We start from the raw sequence: 15,561 nt of genomic DNA, 5'->3' as shown, positions 1-15,561 counted from the left end.
GGGAGGAAAATGGTGTTGGGTTCCCTTCTTCCCCAAAAAGCAGTCCCCTGCCATAATGGCAACCAGCCCTCGACTGGTCAGCCCAGGCCTGGAATATCTATGGAAGTGGGGACCTTCACCACACACTCCCAAGCTGTGAAGTGATACCTGAATGGGTGAAAAGCACAGTCCTGCTGTTCCTTTGACTTCATCATGATCCCTGACTATTAATATATAAAAAAAGAGTAGTGTTTAATTTCAGTATTTTGTATGGTTTTTACATATAACTAAAGTATAAAGTGGTAACAGTAGACTTTTAAAAAAGGTCCTTCCATGTCATTTAATATATGAATATAAACTTGCATTGTCATATAAAAAAAAATTCTCCCATTTTTAAAGGTTCCTGGTTACCATCCCTTGCCAGGTTGAAAAACAGTGGATCTGTAAATGCTTGGAGTGTGGTGGATATTCATTCCTGGATTCAGGTGAGAAGTGACAATATACCATACAAAATAAATGTGCAAAATTTCAAATTTAATTATAGAATAATACATTCAAAAATATCAAATTTAATCTGGATTCCTATAAATTAGCATCCCATCATAGCAGCAAACTAATAATAGGAATTTCTCCCCCTTTAATCAGGAGGCGATACTGTATGTTCCAGTAACATAAAACAAAAATACATCTCTATCATTCATTGACTGTTTCAGTCCTCTTTAATCAAAAATGTGGATCCCTATTTGTTCCTTGTTTATCTATAGTGTTAAACAAATAGTTATCTTACAGTTCTTCTAGGTATGCTCAGACTTCTCTACCTAGAGGGACCTGCAATATTTATTATCTGATTCCCAGTGAGTCCCTCATTAACCATTAGTATTGGCTTTCTGTAAGATAAATCCTGCTTCCATGGAACCCCTGTGGTGTTTCAGGCTCATGTCCTCCTACCTTGCATGTGGTGCTAAAAATTCTGTAATAATTTGTACTGATTTACATTGTACTGAGATCAACCATATGCTCATGGATTTGTCTGCGAATTCTAATGAAATCACGATTGGAGGTGCTCAGGTAAAGAGAGTCTGCAGTGTTTTTCCACCCAGCAGAAAATAAGTCTTTGACTCCTTGGATTTTCATGTGAATACCGTATGTAATAATCCTCTACTTATCTCCAACATTCATGTGCCTGTCCAACTGCTCCCACGGCTACAGCGATGGGACAGGCCCTAGTCAGGGAGGACGGAGGGTTGCTATGTGCTGGGAAGGGGGCAGGATACAGTATACAATGGGAACGGGCGAGATGGAGGTGTAAGGGGGCAGGGTTAGCAATGGGGCTGGGTGGGGGTTTGGAAGGATCTGATCCCTTTACTACTATAAAAATAAAAGTTTGAGTAATGTGTGAAAATCTTACAGCTTTTCTACACCAGTGGACGTTAATGTAACCTTGAAATTGATACAAATAATTCCTACAGGTCTCAAATGTTCTGTGTATAAAAGCAGTGTTGGAACTGACTGTTATTACACCCTCTAAAGCATTATATGACCAATATTGCACTGCAGAAAGTAGTATTTTGCTACCATAATGTCAAGACAAAAGCAATTAACAAAGGAAGACAGACAGACCATTAAATCCCTTAAAAGTGTAGGTCTTTCCTTTAGAGAAAGTGTTAAGACAGTCAAAATGTCAGTGAGTACGGTTATTACACCATTAAAAGACACTTGGGGGTAGATGTAAGACATTTCTCCCCTGTGTATTACTGTGAAGGCGTATGCTGAATGTCATGCTCCCCTGTCATTATCAGCCCTGCTATCTTTAATTAGAGCGCCAATGTGCGGGGCAATGTATTAACGTTCCGACACCTGTAGCTATTGATTTCGACAGATGCAGGTGTCGTTGCCCATTCACCGCAGCAGGGATATCTCTGTCCTTGGCTGTGGTGGCTGTCGGTACCGAGCTGCAAGTTTGATCTCGCGAGCAATGCAAGATCTATGCGCGTGTCCACTGGAGTCAGCCAGGATGGGAGACACAGCACGTAAGAACTAGGCTGATGCGCTGTGGAGGGTCCAGCAGGAAAATACTATGGTACAGTATTACTGTATGCATTGCATAGCCATCCGCTACTATTGTTTTGAGCACTGTAGTTTTGATTAGTGGAGCAATCACCACCCGGTGGTGAAACTGTGTTTTGCATGCTGTGAATATTCTTGCGCCTTAGTACGCCTTAACACGCCATACTATGCCAACCTGCGCTGAAGTTATGCCGCAACTGAGATGTGGACACAGCGTAACTACAGCAATGATGAGCATGGCTACATCTGTATTAAGTTGACATGACTAACATCAGGGGCATGACTTGCAGTGCATGTACTGGTGCCCATTTTACAAGCTCCTGCATGCAAGGACAGTTATGGATTGTCGGTGCATGCTGGCACATGCCATAAATGCTTTACATTTTAACATTGCAACTTTACAGCTGAAAATTCATTAATTGAATGCCAGTGTAGCTGTACAGGCCACAGCATCACTTGCCCCAACGGGCACACAAATCTGTCCTGCCAGTCCCACATCATTTATTAGATCCTATTAACAATTTGCTGGAGAAATTTGATGTATATTGGGAAATTCATTGTACAATGTAAGAATTTTTTTCTGCAATGATAAATCTTTTTTCAAATGTGTCTGTGGTGTCAAAGTCAGAAAAATATCTCTATACACACTGCTATATTTGCACCTCATACACGTCCGCACTGCGCATGCGTACGCTCTCCCGTGCGTGCGCATACTCAGTCGCGGGCACCCGCAGGCGCATGGTATGCGTATTTACGGTAGAGTTTATGTGATCGTAGCGTGCGACTCAATCGTTACATATTTTAACTATATAATGTATTTTGTAGATCATGGTCCCTTTGATAGATTCTGAAAGTTTAGTTAATATAGCATGTTCCTGGACAGGGGGATCCCTCTTTGTATTGTACGAAGGGTCTAACAGGAGTCATACAGTGGTGTTTAGTACCCATCGGAAGAGTATTTAATTAGCAATATTCCGGTGTTGGTTTGGAGCGGATTAATCGCTCGTGCGAATAGTTATGGACATAAGAAGTTTATGTCCATTTACTATTATTTGCTCTTACTTAGCCATGCGGCGGGAAACCCAGTTTCCCTCCCACCTGAGCTGTTGGAAATCGTCACAGCCCACCTGTATGAATCAACCTATGACCTTTTGTTATAGTGCGAGGAGGAATTCCTGTGTCCAATGAACAATGAGATTGTAGGGACCATTGAATTGTATTGTGTGTGGGGCATAAATAGACAAGCCGATCACATCCAGCTCACTCTTCAACGGTTATTATTGCTGAAAATCGGGAGCTGGATGTCCAGAGGCGCATGCGATCGTTTCCCCTTGTGCGTAAGTGTTTCTCCGCAACCATATTGTTCTTACTGTTATTGTGGGCCATTTCTCTCTCTCTCTCTTCTCCTCTTTCTCTCTTATTTTCCCTTAAAACATAATTGTATTGTATTGTATTTCCTGTGTAGTTATCTGGTTAGGTAGTCTATGTTATATTGTAGTGTATGACTTGTATTGTGTTAATTCTTTTGCAAGTATATCATTCATAATATATATATATATATTAGGCGTTGGACCCTAAGCCCAGGTATCTGTGTATTTCTTATAGTGTTTAGTATTCTCAGAGCGTCGGTGACGCTCGAACAGCATTTGAGTTAATAAGGTTACACTAGGTTGCATCTACACCCTATTTCTACACTAAGGTTTTACTGCATAATATACTGTTTATGGTTTAGATATAAAGGTTTAACATTGTGAGCGTCAGCGCCGCTGGTGGTCTCCTCGTGGTCCCGAGCGTCCGCTACGCTATAGCGAATCATTACGTTAGACGGCAGCCAATAGCGTGCCTGCCTGTGATCTCTTGGCCGTGAGCGAACGTGACGCTTGAGCGTCTCGACTACGGCTAAGCGATTGCTACGCAACGAGCGTACCCTTACGGTACTCCATACGTGAATAGCGTACAGTGTTCTGAGACCTCATAAAGGGTTTTATATAAGATAAATATTTAGCTTTATCAATTGGTGGCTCGCCCGTCCTTCACATATCTGCACTAGGTAATTTCAGCAGACATTATCCAGCAGCAAAGGGCGGGAGGTCATATTCCTCGTAGTGCTGTTTGGATAAGCGTCTGCTTCGCTTAGTAAAGGGTGCTGAAGGAATCCGGGACCGGAGGTAAGAACAAAACGATAGTGTCTTTTTAAAACTGTTTATTTCTGTCTTGCGTACACACGCACGCATATCTGCATTTCTTTTCATTCGTGTATTTTCATATATCACTCTCCTGTTTGCCATTGTATAATTGATAAACGTACTAAGAGAGATTTGCCGCTATTTCATAGTTAAAGAGTAAAGGTAATACAGTTAAGGTATAGAAATACACACAGCTCTACCTAAAGGTAAAAGGAGAGATTGGTGTGGTGTGCGGTAGATGATCGAGGATCATCTACATTGATAAAACGTGTTAGTTGTGTTACGGTGGACAAAGACTGGTGTACACGTGTCTCTAACAAAGGGAGACTCGCGTACGCAAAGGCCGACGCACGCAGCGTAAATTACGCAACGGAGCGTCTGGGTACGCCCACGTAACTCAAGTCACACGATAGTGTTGATTTTTAAGTAACGCAACAGGCGATAAATAGCGCAACAGGCGATAAATAGCGCAACAGGCGATAAGTAGCGCAAATCTATTTTAAATTTGAAATTTAAATTAATAGATCCTTCTCCTAATTTGTAACACATCTGGTCTAAAGAGAAATTTCTGCGCAGAAATAGAAATAGAAACAAAAGTGTATATGTGGTGAGTGAGTGTGTTTTTACAATTTTGAGGATTGAACCAAAAGAAATCATCGAGTTCTCGTGAAGGTACATACGTGTAAGTGACATGCACGGTGGCTAGGGAGGCATCCTTGGTTAAACAAAAAATTTGAGCATTAGAGTATAGCAGACCAGGAGGTCATACTGTAGCAGACCAGGAGGTCTAGGTACAGCAGACAAGGAAGTCCGCTATAGAGTCCACAGGCACAACACCAAAAAAAAAAAAAAAAGGGTTGGTGCAACACCCATATAGGCCATACAAGCTCTTGCTGAAGGAATTCGCAGCCGCAATTTTTGATTCCGCTGGTCGCTCCGTACATAAGATTAGTTGCTTATGTGCTGAACGATTGTACCGCACGTAATTGTGTGCATTAGTAAACCTGACCGGTACTATTTGTGTACGAAGGTCATAAACGCTATTTGTACATTCTAACGTGATTTGTGTAATTTTTTATTTTTTCAAAAAGGGAAGTTCGCTGGTCACTCAGGAACTATCTGACAACCACACCTTTACTGGAAAGGGTTAATGCTCTGCGGATCACACTCACATGTTCCAGTAAACAAAGGTTAATAGGGGCCCTGGGTCGAGTACGCCAGCACTATATCAGTGTGATCAGGTCGTATTGGTCGGCGTGGGCGAGTGAGTGAGGTGCTCGGTAAACTTCACCGCCAGCCTATCGTGAATATCTTGGTTTTTTGTAAGGTTCCGTAACACCTGCAAATTATGGGGGCCAGTTGTTCAGGAAGGGGGCGATCAACCTTGGTTCGGGTTGATTCTATAAACCGACCAGTCGGGTCGGCAAGGTACGTAATGTGTGAAAAGTACGGAAGTCACACAGAAGCTTTATGTGATGAATGGGAGAGAATGACAGTACATGACGGGGAGAAATTCCCAAGAGTAGGTAGCTTCAGCACAGAAGTGTTAACGAATTTAAGGAGAAGGATATGTCTCATTAAATCAGCAAAGAGACAAATCAAGCATTATGATTATTTGCAGTTGTGGCAACAGGAGGGTGACATACAGAGAGGATTGGCTCAGGCGGCGGGATCTGGCTCGATCAGGAAACTGATAGCCACGGCCCCACCGCCACCATACATATCAGGAGAGAAATTGGTTGCGGAGAATGACGCACTAAGGTGTAACAAACAAACACTTAGCAACTGTGTAAATGTTAAAGATAATGTTAACCAATTAACCAATGCAAGTATTAACCCGTGCAAGTTGTACCCTGTTTTGAACTTTCCCCAGGAGTGTGATCAAGAGGACGAATCGGCAACAATATCAGCGCTCAGAAACAACAGTAGGCACGGCCCAACCCATAAGATTAGTAACAAAGCCCCCTAGCGGAGGGACAGGTGAGGTCGTATCAACGGGTAAGTACGGCACCATACACTATGCTGAAACTATTTCACCACAAACTGCAGAATCTACACAGAATGATGTTGTTAGAATTAATCCTGTTAAGGTAATAGTAGTGCCAAATGGGAAAACGGACACTTCAGGAGTCACTCCTGTTAGGAACATCGCCATGTATAGCCCGTTTACCCGAATGGAATTAAGGACCATAGTGTCTGAATTCCCTGACCCTAGAAAAGATTTAGTTGCTAGCCAAAAATATATCAGAGACCTAGGAAACACTTTAGAGCCCAATAATAAAGATTGGCAAGTACTACTAAGAGCTTGTTTACCCTCCAATGTCGACGCAACTCAATTTTTAGCTGACTGTGGATTAGATCAGGATGTACCTCTTACAGATGTGTACAACAAAGATAATGTAAAAATAATAAGTTTACAGTTTAAGGAGTATTTCCCAGCGGTAGTTAAATGGAACAAGATATTCTCCATTAAACAAAAGGAGTCAGAAACAGCTGCAGAGTATTTTCACAGAGCATTATCAGAGATGGCAAAATACACAGGCATAGAGGACATTAAAACAAACATAAACCATCGAGAAGTAGCAGTATCGGTACTGATGGATGGTTTAAAAGAGTCATTAAAGACTAGGGTACAGACCACACAACCATGTTGGCGAGGTCTGTCTGTGGCTACTTTGAGAGAGGCTGCTATTGATCACGACCGGAATATCACCAGACACAGGGAGTCACAAGGTGATAAGTTAATGTCAGTAAGTATACAGGCCCTGACCACAAAACAGCCTGTGTTAATATCACCAAACCCTGTGGGTAAGTCAAACGTGGTAACATGTTATTTTTGTCACAAACAGGGACACTTTGCACGAGACTGTAGATCGAGAAATGAACAAAAATCTTATCAACCCCCTAGACAACGACACGACACACGACATTGGGATCAGGGTCCACAGAGACGGAGTTATGAGCCACATACAGGGGAAACAAAAAGATACCCCCCGAACAGAGACTGGCACGCCTCTGGTAGTTCCCAGCTAACTCCCTCACAAGTAGTTGCTGCCAGCGGGATTCAGGGAGGTCACCATACCCAATAGGGGTGTGGCCATACCTGTAATCTGCAGCCAGTAAAATTGATTGCAAGCCTTGGAAGTGAACCCGAAGTTGCAATTAATGTAGCTGGTAAATCATTAAACTTTCTTGTAGATACGGGGGCGGCCAAATCAGTGATAAATTCGACAGTGGGCATGAGAACCACTGGTAGGACAATTCCAGCCATGGGAGTAACAGGAGTAGTCCAGCATTACCCTGTTAGCAAGCCAGCCGAGATTACAATAGGGCCTTTACATACCAAGCATTCCTTTTTGCTGGCTGCATCGGCACCGACCAATCTCCTGGGAAGAGACTTACTGTGTAAAATGGGGTGCGTCATTTATTGTACTCCTGAAGGTGTATTCTTGGACATACCTGAGAATCACGCTCAGGAAGTGCGAGACATGTTAGACTCCCCATCAAAATTAATGTCACTTACCATTATGACAAATAGGACTCCCTCCCAAGTAGAAGAAATGACATCTCAGATACCAGAGTCACTTTGGACTAAAGATGGACAGGACACTGGATTAATGGCAAACGTAGCTCCGGTAGTTGTACAAGTAAAAGATGGTAGGATAGCTCCAAAAATCCCACAGTACCCTCTGAAGCCAGAGGTGGAGTTAGGAGTTTACCCAGTAATAGAGCGCTTGCTACAACAGGGCATTCTGGTAAGAACGTCCAGCACTGCCAATAGTCCCATCTTCCCTGTGAAAAAGAGTGGGGGGAGGGGTTACCGGCTAGTGCAGGATCTAAGGGGGATTAACAAAATAGTTGAGAGTCAGTTCCCCGTAGTGCCAAATCCAGCTGTCATCCTAATGCAAATCCCTCCCACTGCGAAATTTTTCACTGTTATTGACCTCTGCTCCGCTTTCTTTTCGGTACCTCTGCACCCTGACAGCCAATATTTGTTCGCATTTACATACAGAGGAGTCCAATACACATGGACTCGATTACCACAAGGATTCATAGATAGTCCAAGTATATTTTCTCAGGCTTTGCATGATTGTTTACAGTCTTTCCAACCAGAGAGTGGATCAGTATTAATACAGTACGTGGATGATCTACTACTGTGTTCTGATTCATTGGAAGCATCCCTGAAGGATACGAAACAGCTCCTGTTTCATCTTTCAGACACAGGACACAAGGTTTCCAAAGACAAGTTGCAATTATGCCAAACTAAGGTAAAATATTTGGGACACTGTCTAACACAAGGACTGAGACACCTGACCGCTGATAGAATTCAAGCTATTAGAGACATGACTCTGCCACAAACCCAGCAACAGATCAGAACATTTTTAGGAATGTGTGGGTATTGCCGTAATTGGATCCCAGGGTTTTCCATTCTAGCGTTACCCTTGCAGGAGATGGTCTCCTCAAACAAACCTGATCGGATTTCGCATACAGACGAGTCTGAGACAGCATTAGGTATGCCAGACTATGGGAAACCCTTTGAGCTATACGGAACAGAAAGTGCTGGTTGCGCGGCAGGCGTACTAACCCAAAAGCACGGTGATGCCAGCAGGCCAGTAGCATATTACAGCGCTCAGCTAGACACGGTAGCGCGATCCCTCCCCACATGCTTGCGAAGCGTTGCTGCGATAGCATTGCTAGTAACGAAAAGCGAAGATGTCGTGCTAGGTCACAACCTCACAATTCATACACCACATGCAGTGTCAGCCTTGTTAAATTCTGCCCAAACCAGGCACGTCTCATCAGCGCGGTTTACAAGATGGGAATTGGCACTAATGGCCCCCGTAAACATCACCATAAGGAGATGCAGTGCATTAAATCCTGCAACATATCTCCCAGGTGTGCCTGGACAGGCACAAAGGGTGGAGGATGAGAGTGGTGGGGAAGGAGGATTTAATACAAAGGAAGACACACATGATTGTATGGAATATTTGACCCAAAATTTTACCGCAAGGCCTGACATCAGTGACAACCCACTGGAAGATGTAGAACTTACGTTCTACACGGACGGTAGTTGTCATAGACAGTCAGACTCGGGAGACTTGTGTACTGGATACGCAGTCGTAGATGACCAAGGCACCATAGAAGCGGAACCGCTAGGCCCACCTCACTCAGCCCAGGTTGCTGAACTGGTCGCCCTAACCAGAGCATGTGAATTGGCTAAGGGTAAGTCAGCCAATATCTACACCGACTCTAGATACGCATTCGGGGTAGTCCATGATTTCGGAGCCCTATGGCGCCTCAGAAATTTCATGACGGCAGCTGGTACACCGATAGCGCATGCAGCTCACATAAATAGGCTTCTAACAGCGATACAGGAACCCGACAGAGTGGCTGTTATCAAATGTAAAGCACACACATATAGCCAGGACCCAGGATCACTTGGTAACAGCCGAGCAGACGAAGCTGCTAAGTTAGCAGCTGGTACCCCCAGACAGACAGACACCACACAACTGATGGTATTTAATACCATCAACACACAGAAGTTGTGTGAGATGCAAAATTTGTGTTCCACACAGGAAAAGGCAGTCTGGAAGGCAAAAGGATATGGCCAGGAGTCCTCAGGACTCTGGACGGATGGACACGGTAAACCAGTGGCCCCCAGAGCATACCTTCCATGTTTAGCTGAGGCAGCTCACGGGCTGACTCATCTGGGCAAGGAAGGGATGTGCAAGTTGGTAAGAGCATATTGGTGTGCCCCAGGATTTTCATCTCATGCGAGTAAAAGAGCAATGTCATGCCTTACCTGTTTGAGAAAGAACATCGGAAAGGCAATACCTACAGAACCATCTCATATCCCACCTGCCGGCGGCCCTTTCCAGGTAATACAGATTGACTTTATACAATTACCCCCTTGTCGAAATTTTAAATATGTACTTGTTTGTATAAGATGTTTTCTCAAGTTGGGTCGAAGCATTTCCGGCGGCCACAAATACCGCTATGTTTACTGCTAAGAAAATTGTGCAGGAATTTGTATGTAGATATGGTATCCCTAGAATTATCGAAAGTGATAGGGGTACCCATTTTACAGGTGATGTCTTTCAAGGAATGTGTAAATTGATGGGAATTGATAGCAAGCTGCACACTCCATACCGTCCACAGGCGAGTGCGAAAGTGGAAAGAGTGATCAGCACTATTAAAAATAAACTGAGTAAAGTGATGGCAGAGACAGGATTGACATGGCCAGAAGCTTTACCCATTGTACTGTACAGCATCAGAACCACTCCCAGGTCCCCTCTTAATCTGTCTCCCTTTGAAATCTTGTTTGGTCGACAACCGCATGTTATGATTAACCCTCAGGATGATTTGAAGTGTAACAATGAAGTGACTGTAAAATACTTGATTAACATGAGTAAACAGTTAAGGAATCAAAATGATAATCTGAAGTTGGTGATTCCTGATTTACCAGATAGTAATTGTCATGACATTGAACCTGGGGATTATGTAATGATACAGAATTTTCTACGCTCAGGTTGCCTTATTGACAGATGGGAAGGACCATACCAGGTCTTATTGACTAGCACTACAGCATTGAAGGTTGCTGAGAGAGAGACTTGGGTTCATTCGTCCCACTGTAAGAAGGTTGCTGATCCAGAGAGGTCCCGTGATAAGGGACAGACGGTAGAGGTTGTATCACTGGAGTGTCTGTTCCAGGAGGATTGAGGCGGCACCTGAGCATTGAAAATCACAAGACCAAAAGCAGTTGTCGATCCCCTGTTCCCTTTTATTGTTTTTCTCCAACTTCCCATCCCCTCTCCCTCAAATTATTTTTTTCCCCTTCTCATTCTTCTCCGTTTCCTCCTACAAGATGGACTTGCCCCAAGAGACTGTGATCCGGATTTTCCTGTTGACCATGATGTTGACCAGAGCAGTCTGTTCCGGCGAGTACCATGGAGGTCGAGAGAGGTTCTGGAATGGGTTCTGATGATAAAGATGGAGGCGTAGTTTTCCAAGAACAACTTAACCAACAAGTAAAGGCGAGTATCAGAAAACGATCCGATAGCATTGACAATAGAAGGAATTGTGAAGGATTGTTAGCTGAAGAAAACTGTATCTGTAGGCTCTGTGACAACGTAGTGGAGGACGGGTGCATCAAGAAATGCCAATCCAGTTTTAATATCCATATGGACCAGCATCCATTGAGTGACTATCACTCCTTAGTGGGTAGTGTGTTAAATAAAACAGATTGTTGGGTATGCTCTCAAGTACCTCAAGGTCATAGCAAATCAGGGCTAGTACCATTTCCTTTAACATTAGGGGAGGTACTTGAGTTAAGTGGTGGGAGACCGGTGGACAGGAGGTTTAATATCTCCAGCCCTCCTAGTTTGAAGCTCCACCAATACCATGTGGATAGGTCCCTATTATGTTTTAACATCTCCAATCCCCGAAAGCCAGGAAATTGGGAAGTGTCATGGAGTAACCAAACCATGACCTTTTCGCATAGAGCAGATAGAATGCCTACAGATACAGAGCTTATACGCCACATAGCCAGTAGAGGAAAATCTTTCCGATATAGGTATACCTTAGGAAATAGGATTACGAGAGTTGGAGAGGTATCACCAGGATACTGTGCACATATCGTACAACCTGATACGTGTACTAAGCAGATGGAAGAATTAGGGTTAGGAGATTTCACATGGAAGGTGTGTAATATGGTTATGTCCTACTCCGTCCCATATGTTCTCCCCGATGATGCATATTTCATATGCGGGAGAAAGGCGTATAAGTGGCTTGCCCCAAACTCTGAAGGATTGTGTTATATTGGAAAAGTACTGCCTGAAGTAATGACTGTATCACATGACAAAATGAAAGACATACACCGTGTTGCCCAAACTCCTTATACTCACACCCATTACGAGCACGTAGTTAAACGGCACCTGATAGAAAGAACAGAGCATCCGGCCTCTGACATGATCCATGAATCCACCGGGATTCAGTTTCTAATCGCGTTAGACATCACTCGCACCGCCAGAGGAGTGTTGAATTATAAATACATATCTGCGCTTGCAAATTTGTTAGATAATATCACTGAAATGTATGATGACACGTTTAGGTATACTGGAAGAGAACTTCAAGCTTATAAAACAGAACTGGTACAGCATAGAATGGTTCTTAATTACCTCACAGCAGTGACAGGCGGATATTGTGTCACACTGGCAACACAATACGGCGTGAAATGTTGCATATATATTACGAATAGCACCGAGGACCCGGTCGAGGTCATAGACCAAAAGATGGACGATATTCTCCAACTGAAGTGGGAATTTCGCAGGAGACACAATCTCACTCTTGCTGCTGTAGGTAATGAGCTGACTGGTTGGGTGTCATGGTTGAACCCGCGAAATTGGTTCTCTGGTTTAGGAGACTGGGCTCAAGGAGTCATAATGGATGTTGGGAAGTTTCTCCTATGTATCTTAGGTGTTATCATAACGATTGGCTTGATATTTAGATGCGGTCAGGCTTTAACGAAGTGTAAACAAAGTACCAGGGTGATGAGTTTAAGGAGTGAGGAAACTGTAATTCCAATGGATTTGATTTATGACCCAAATGTAGAAACAATGATGTGATGAAAATGCGATTTCTACGGTCCGTTTCTTTCACCTGTTTTTCCGTTTCCTCCAAGGTAAAAAGACCCACTTGGACGAGGAATTTGATGAGCCGATATACAGACAACAGATGGATTAAAGAAGAAGTTTTGACAACCTGATACACAGATTTTTGATGAACTTTGCCATAGATCCCCAGTTTCCCTAGAAATTTTAAAATTACGCTAGCCCAACACTTTTGTAAATCTATGGACATTGACAAAGCTTTTGCTCGCACCTTATGGGCAAAAGCACAAAGAAGACTGCATTCAACAGACACCGAACAAGACTTCAACAGACAAATGTTCATTTACCTGACATAGAATACCACTGCATTTACCGTAATTATGTCTTTTCTTCATCTCTACAACCTTCAGGTAATTACACACATAGTATAGGGAATACAGGCACAGATATCAGCAATCACATATTCCCCCATTCATGTATCATCAACTAAAATGTGCTCCCCATTTTGTTACAACCAAAAGCCGAAAAGAGCTCGGTAAAGTTTGACAGCCCATCCACAGACCCGTACCACGGGATAAGAAGGAATTCAAATGTATACTTCGCAATGCCTCGAAGCTTGATGTACAACACGTACGGCACGATGATACATGGCCCCCCAAACATGGATTCATACACACATGCTTCTACTATCTCACTAGGTCATACCCTCTTCACACCTTCTCCTCTCTCCTCCCTTACCCAACCATGGAAATGTATTAACCCCTGACATATATTTTTCTCTTTTTGAAATGTTTTAGAAGGTGGCAGTTATTATTGACTGCCAAAGGGTGGACTGTCAAAGTCAGAAAAATATCTCTATACACACTGCCATATTTGCACCTCATACACGTCCGCACTGCGCATGCGTACGCTCTCCCGTGCGTGCGCATACTCACAGTCGCGGGCACCCGCAGGCGCACGGTATGCGTATTTACGGTAGAGTTTATGTGATCGTAGCGTGCGACTCAATCGTTACATATTTTAACTATATAATGTATTTTGTAGATCATGGTCCCTTTGATAGATTCTGAAAGTTTAGTTAATATAGCATGTTCCTGGACAGGGGGATCCCTCTTTGTATTGTACGAAGGGTCTAACAGGAGTCATACAGTGGTGTTTAGTACCCATCGGAAGAGTATTTAATTAGCAATATTCCGGTGTTGGTTTGGAGCGGATTAATCGCTCGTGCGAATAGTTATGGACATAAGAAGTTTATGTCCATTTACTATTATTTGCTCTTACTTAGCCATGCGGCGGGAAACCCAGTTTCCCTCCCACCTGAGCTGTTGGAAATCGTCACAGCCCACCTGTATGAATCAACCTATGACCTTTTGTTATAGTGCGAGGAGGAATTCCTGTGTCCAATGAACAATGAGATTGTAGGGACCATTGAATTGTATTGTGTGTGGGGCATAAATAGACAAGCCGATCTCATCCAGCTCACTCTTCAACGGTTATCATTGCGGAAAATCGGGAGCTGGATGTCCAGAGGCGCATGCGATCGTTTCCCCTTGTGCGTAAGTGTTTCTCCGCAACCATATTGTTCTTACTGTTATTGTGGGCCATTTCTCTCTCTCTCTCTTCTCCTCTTTCTCTCTTATTTTCCCTTAAAACATAATTGTATTGTATTGTATTTCCTGTGTAGTTATCTGGTTAGGTAGTCTATGTTATATTGTAGTGTATGACTTGTATTGTGTTAATTCTTTTGCAAGTATATCATTCATAATATATATATATATTAGGCGTTGGACCCTAAGCCCAGGTATCTGTGTATTTCTTATAGTGTTTAGTATTCTCAGAGCGTCGGTGACGCTCGAACAGCATTTGAGTTAATAAGGTTACACTAGGTTGCATCTACACCCTATTTCTACACTAAGGTTTTACTGCATAATATACTGTTTATGGTTTAGATATAAAGGTTTAACATTGTGAGCGTCAGCGCCGCTGGTGATCTCCTCGTGGTCCCGAGCGTCCGCTACGCTATAGCGAATCATTACGTTAGACGGCAGCCAATAGCGTGCCTGCCTGTGATCTCTTGGCCGTGAGCGAACGTGACGCTTGAGCGTCTCGACTACGGCTAAGCGATTGCTACGCAACGAGCGTACCCTTACGGTACTCCATACGTGAATAGCGTACAGTGTTCTGAGACCTCATAAAGGGTTTTATATAAGATAAATATTTAGCTTTATCAGTGGACTTACTACTCAAATGCATTATATGTTGAGCCAACGCTGACTTTTTGTTTAAAGGGCAAGCTCTCACTTGGGCAACTCCCTATTTAGAGAAACAGTACCAATCCTGAACTTTTAGTTTTTCTCCATGCATTTTTCAAAGCTTTTGCAAATTTCACTGCAGATCAAACTTTCCCGTTCACTTCAGGGTCTTGCTCAGCTATAGAATAAATAGTGGAATTTAGACAGTAATTAAGACTAAATGATAATGATAATAAAGAGGAAGTGGTCCAAATTTGCCCACTACTAGGTTTGGAGCCATTTATGGACCAGTTTATTTCTATTGATTCACAGCTGACAGATCTCAATATCGAAACGTATATCTCAATGAACAAATGCCTTTTCTTCCTGTCCTGCCAAGCCAGGATTTTCTGTCCCAGAACCAGATTCTTCTGTCCCTGACTCAATGTAGGTGGGAAGTGCGAGGGGTCCCTTATTGCCCCAGGAACT

At 43.2% G+C, this 15,561-nt stretch overlaps 1 protein-coding gene across 2 annotated transcripts in view; it reads left to right on the top strand.

Moving 5' to 3' along the window:
- Nucleotides 1-15,561, top strand: part of LOC135054997 (coagulation factor VIII-like) — a 638,500-nt gene that overhangs the window by 497,619 nt on the left and 125,320 nt on the right. For both annotated transcript variants that reach the window (XM_063958535.1, XM_063958534.1), the window contains exon 21: nucleotides 379-464. In XM_063958535.1, the coding sequence (XP_063814605.1) occupies nucleotides 379-464 (86 nt within the window). The remainder of the gene's footprint in view (nucleotides 1-378; nucleotides 465-15,561) is intronic.

This window comes from Pseudophryne corroboree, chromosome 3 (genome assembly GCF_028390025.1).
Source record: "Pseudophryne corroboree isolate aPseCor3 chromosome 3, aPseCor3.hap2, whole genome shotgun sequence".
Classification (NCBI taxonomy): domain Eukaryota; kingdom Metazoa; phylum Chordata; class Amphibia; order Anura; family Myobatrachidae; genus Pseudophryne; species Pseudophryne corroboree.
The sequence above is the reverse complement of the archived record's forward strand: the minus strand, read 5'-3'. Positions and strand labels throughout refer to the sequence as shown.